The sequence below is a fragment of the Cannabis sativa genome, chromosome 7 (genome assembly GCF_029168945.1).
Source record: "Cannabis sativa cultivar Pink pepper isolate KNU-18-1 chromosome 7, ASM2916894v1, whole genome shotgun sequence".
NCBI classification, from domain to species: Eukaryota; Viridiplantae; Streptophyta; class Magnoliopsida; order Rosales; family Cannabaceae; genus Cannabis; species Cannabis sativa.
The window spans coordinates 60,513,060-60,517,692 of NC_083607.1; the positions used below are offsets into that span (position 1 = coordinate 60,513,060).

The 4,633-nt window shown below is 29.6% G+C and overlaps 1 protein-coding gene across 1 annotated transcript; it reads left to right on the plus strand.

Annotated features, from left to right (window-relative positions):
• The first annotated feature begins 1,477 nt into the window (after window positions 1-1,477).
• LOC115697502 (very-long-chain enoyl-CoA reductase) lies at window positions 1,478-3,735 on the plus strand. The gene is made up of 4 exons (XM_030624530.2): window positions 1,478-1,864; window positions 2,079-2,118; window positions 2,595-3,349; window positions 3,450-3,735. Exons 1-4 carry the CDS (start codon window positions 1,796-1,798, stop codon window positions 3,516-3,518), a joined length of 933 nt encoding a protein of 310 aa, XP_030480390.2. The 5' UTR covers window positions 1,478-1,795; the 3' UTR covers window positions 3,519-3,735.
• The last annotated feature ends 898 nt before the right edge of the window (window positions 3,736-4,633 follow it).

Genomic DNA, 4,633 nt, shown 5'->3' on the forward strand with positions numbered 1-4,633 from the left:
TACCTCTTTTTATATGTATTGTACCCAAAATACCCTTACATAAGAGAATCACATGGAGAGTATCTTGAAGTGATAAGGGTAAAATTGGTACAATATTTAAAAAAATAGGTAAAAATGATAGATTTTTAAAAAGAAGGTAAAAATAAAAGAGGACAATATAAAAAGGGTATAGAGTGTAATTTAGGTGTGAAAATGTAAGTCGTGCCAAGTTAACTCATAATTACAACTTTAGTAATGTTTACTATTTTTTATTCCAACCGAACTCAAAACCCGTTTTCCAATATACCCAAATGGAGAAAGAGTATTACCACACCTGAGGAGGCGGCTGCCGCTGCAGCTGCCGCCGCCACAAATACTATAAACGACACCAATTACCCTGTCGTTTGTACACTTTTTGTATTGTCACAATTGTGTACTATTTGGTTATAGTGTGAATGTGATACTATCAACTATCAAGAACCTTTAGCCGTTTGTGTTGGTTTTGGTTGGGTTTGGTTGACAATGAGTGTGGGCCCCACACATCTCTAAGGATGTTAATCCAACGGTCTCAAATCGTTTAATTCATTTCAAAGAAAGAAAATCAAAGCTTAGTCCAACAAGAAAGAAGTTTAGAAAAAATAAACATTAGAGACAAAATTTTGTTGAACAAATTATAAAAATACGTTAGTACCGATTTTTTTTTTTTTTTTACGTTTTATTTTTTTTTTATTTACAAAAAATGTCTCTTTAATTTCAACAATAAAATATATATTTTTTTATTTTATAGTTGTATTATAGTTATCTTGAAGTTAATTTTAGTTGTTTTATAATTGTCATGAGACTGATTTATCGTTATTTTTTAGTTATTTTTTTAATGAAAAAATTATTTTTATAATTTTAAAATTTTACAGGTGTATTTTTATAAATAAAAAACTTTAAGCCATAAAATTATAAATAAAACATAAAAAAAGAAATAATTTTAAAAAACACAAAAATAACAAAAAAAAAATTATAAAAATATGGTATGTACGAAGTTTCTAACAATTTTACAATTTCTTAGATTTTATTTATATAAATATAGTCTTTTAGTGTATTTTCATGTTATATTCTTATTATTTTATTGTTCATTTTTTATTATTTATATATTATTTTGGGGTTTTTTCATTTTTTAAACTTCAAAATAGTTTGTCTTTTTTTGTATTTTTATAAAAATCCACATAACAATCAACAGAGCAACTTAAATTACAACCAAAATCCACATAGCAACCTATATAAAAATTACTGGAGCAACTCAAATTGTAAATTAAAAAAAAAAAAAATTAAAAAATAGTATATGGGATAATTCCTTTATTATTTTTAATGTTGTTTTGTTATTGTTTTGATGTTGTTTTAATATTGTTTTTTTTTTAGTATTTTAAAATATTTTTTTTATATTTTTATAAAATAGAGTAAAAATTAAATATATATATATATAAATATTAGTATTTCATGTAATTATTTGTTAATATATATATATTTTTAAAAATTCTCCTAAAAAAATAAAAATAAAAAAAAAAGCCCAAAGCTTTGTAATGTATATCTAATCTAAGAAAGTTAAGAGCCTAAAGTTAGCTCTCCTACCCCAACTACACTCCATTAATTTTTTCACTTACTATCTTCCAAACCAATTTCCTACCTTCATTATCCCATTTGGATCCCCATCTTCATTCCCATTTATTCTCTCTTTTGGTAATGGATCTTGCATAAGATTGGTACTTAAAGTTAAGAGCTTTATTCTTGTTTTTCTAGAAATTTGTTCAATTGAGTCTTTTCCAAGATGAAGGTAAACGTAATCTCACGAAGTGGTAGAGAAGTAATCAAGGGTGGCCTTGAGCTCAATGACTCTGTAAGTTCTTTTTTTTTTTCTGCAAATTTTTGGAAAATAAAAATTGGGTTTATGAGGAAATGGAAGAAATACGATATAGTTTGAATCTTTTCCATTATTTACTTGTTGGGTTTTGATTGAAATGATAAAAAAAGAAGGATTCGGTGTGAAAGATTCAATTTTTTTGTTACTTGAAATTTGACTATAGACTTTGATTTTGTGTTTTTTTTTTCAGGCCACTGTGGATGATCTACAGGAGGCGATTCATAAGAGAAGTAAGTAATTGTTAATATTCAATTTTTCAATTGTTTTGGTCAAAATTAATTTTCACTTATAATAACAATGAATAGACTTTAAGTTCAGTTATATGATTTCTTAGTGTGATTTGAGAAGATTATTTTACCTATTAAGAAAGGAGATTAGTGAAGTTTTAATTAAGTTTCAGTTCATTTTCACCATGAATATTGTTAATTTGTTAATTGGTACATAATTAAGTATTTGTAATAAGCTTTTTCTTTCACTTTCAATTGAAGAAACTGTTATAGTGTTATGAATGTGTGTGTAGATTTGGAATTTAGAAGAATAAAAATGGTCTGATTTTGTTTCAAAACTTTGATTTGGCTTGGTTTATATTTGGTTATGATCCCTAAGATCTTTGATTCCAAATGAATTTGTTTCAACACCTTTAAAACAAGTCTTGAATTGGTACTCTGAGCACAATAATTTGACTTTCATTACCTTAAATAAACAGCAAAAAAGTTCTACCCTTCAAGACAGAGACTTACACTCCCCGTCCAACAGGGATCGAAAGAGAGGCCCGTTGTCCTCAGCTCGAAAAAGAGTCTCAAAGAATACACCAATGGAAACTCCAATGACTTGACTGTTGTGTTCAAAGATCTCGGTCCACAAGTTTCATACCGAACTCTCTTTTTCTTCGAGTACTTAGGTCCTTTGATCATTTACCCTCTATTTTACTACTTCCCGGTGTATAGGTACTTTGGATTCAAAGACGAGCCTGTCATCTACCCCGTGCAGACGTTTGCCCTTTACTACTGGTGTTTCCATTACTTCAAACGCATTATGGAAACGTTCTTTGTTCATCGGTTTAGCCATGCTACCTCACCACTCTCAAATGTTTTTAGAAATTGTCTTTACTATTGGTCATTTGGATCTTACATAGCTTACTATGTTAATCACCCTCTTTACACACCTGTTAGTGACCTACAAATGAAGATTGGTTTCGGGTTTGGAATACTATGTCAAATCTCAAACTTCTATTGCCATATCTTGCTTAGTAATCTTCGCGGTGCTGATGGGAGTGGAGGGTATCAAATTCCACGCGGGTTTTTGTTCAACATTGTCACTTGTGCAAATTACACAACCGAGATTTATCAGTGGTTAGGTTTCAACATCGCTACACAGACAATCGCCGGTTATATCTTCCTTGTTGTTGCTGCTTATATAATGACCAATTGGGCCCTTGCAAAGCACCGTCGCTTGAAGAAGGTGAGTGAATCCTTCGATCGAAAATTGTAATCATTTCTTTGTTATTGCATTGTCTAATTTGGAATCTGTCAATAAGTTAATCTTAACTTGTCATTTGCAGCTATTCGATGGAAAAGACGGAAGGCCTAAGTATCCTCGCAGATGGATAATACTACCACCATTTCTGTAGAACAGTTTAGCGAGCTAGCTAGCGATCGATCGAGCAATGTCTACTATTTACTTTTTGCCCTCCAAACAGTATGAATTGTTAGAGCTCCATTTTCACCAGAGCTGATTTTTTTTTGTTGTTGTTGTTGTTGCATTTTTCAGACCCAAATTTTCTAGTGTTTTTAGTTTAAGTTTACAAATGTAATGGATTTCAATGAATAATTATTCTAGTTGGCTAAGTTGTTCTCTTGCATTGAATCTTCTCTTAAATAAGAATATGACTTTAATATGTAACATATTTATGTCATATATGTGCATGGAGTTACAGTTTGAAAGCTAAATCGCTTCGGTTTGGAGGGTCGCCATAACTAAGACCGAACGCTTTGCACCATGTACCACACCAGCAGTAACTGCGCTTTTTGCAGATGAACGAACACACAACACGAATCTTGACAGCCCGTGAGATGGATTTTGCAGCTGCTAATGTCGGTGTTGCTTAATCATCAAACCAAGTTTGTGTTTTTTTGAATGGAAAATCAATCTTATTAACCATCAAAATCAGCTACCAAACAAGGTAGCAAATCTACCGAAACTTTCTCCAGGTGAAAAGTACAATCGAAGTAAAATAGGGAAGTTTTTGCAAAAGTATGAGCAATCTTATTCACTGATCGTTTAATAAAGAAAACAGAGACATTTCTTAACTCAGACAATAAATTATTACAATTATTAATAACACAACCAAATAAAGACACCGTAAAACATAAAACAAACCAAGTTTGTGTTTCATTAAACATATAATGAAAAAAAACACACAAACTTTCAAAATACCATAAAACAAAACCTCAGTTTGTGTAACAATTATGTTAGTGATTTGATTGAGTATTTACAAAGTTTGCAAATCCATATAGAAAACCATAGACTTACAACAAGAGTTTTAATTAACTTCAATTTTTATAGAGACATAAGTTCACATTTAAATGGGAAAATCTTATTTATTCAACTTATTGTTAATTCTTTACTAGATTTCTTTTGTAGAATAGTGAGTTTATCATTAATTTATTGATATATGAGTAGTTTATTATGTTATATATTATATCAGTGTTTAAATATATATTTTTTTTTAAAAAAAAAATAAAA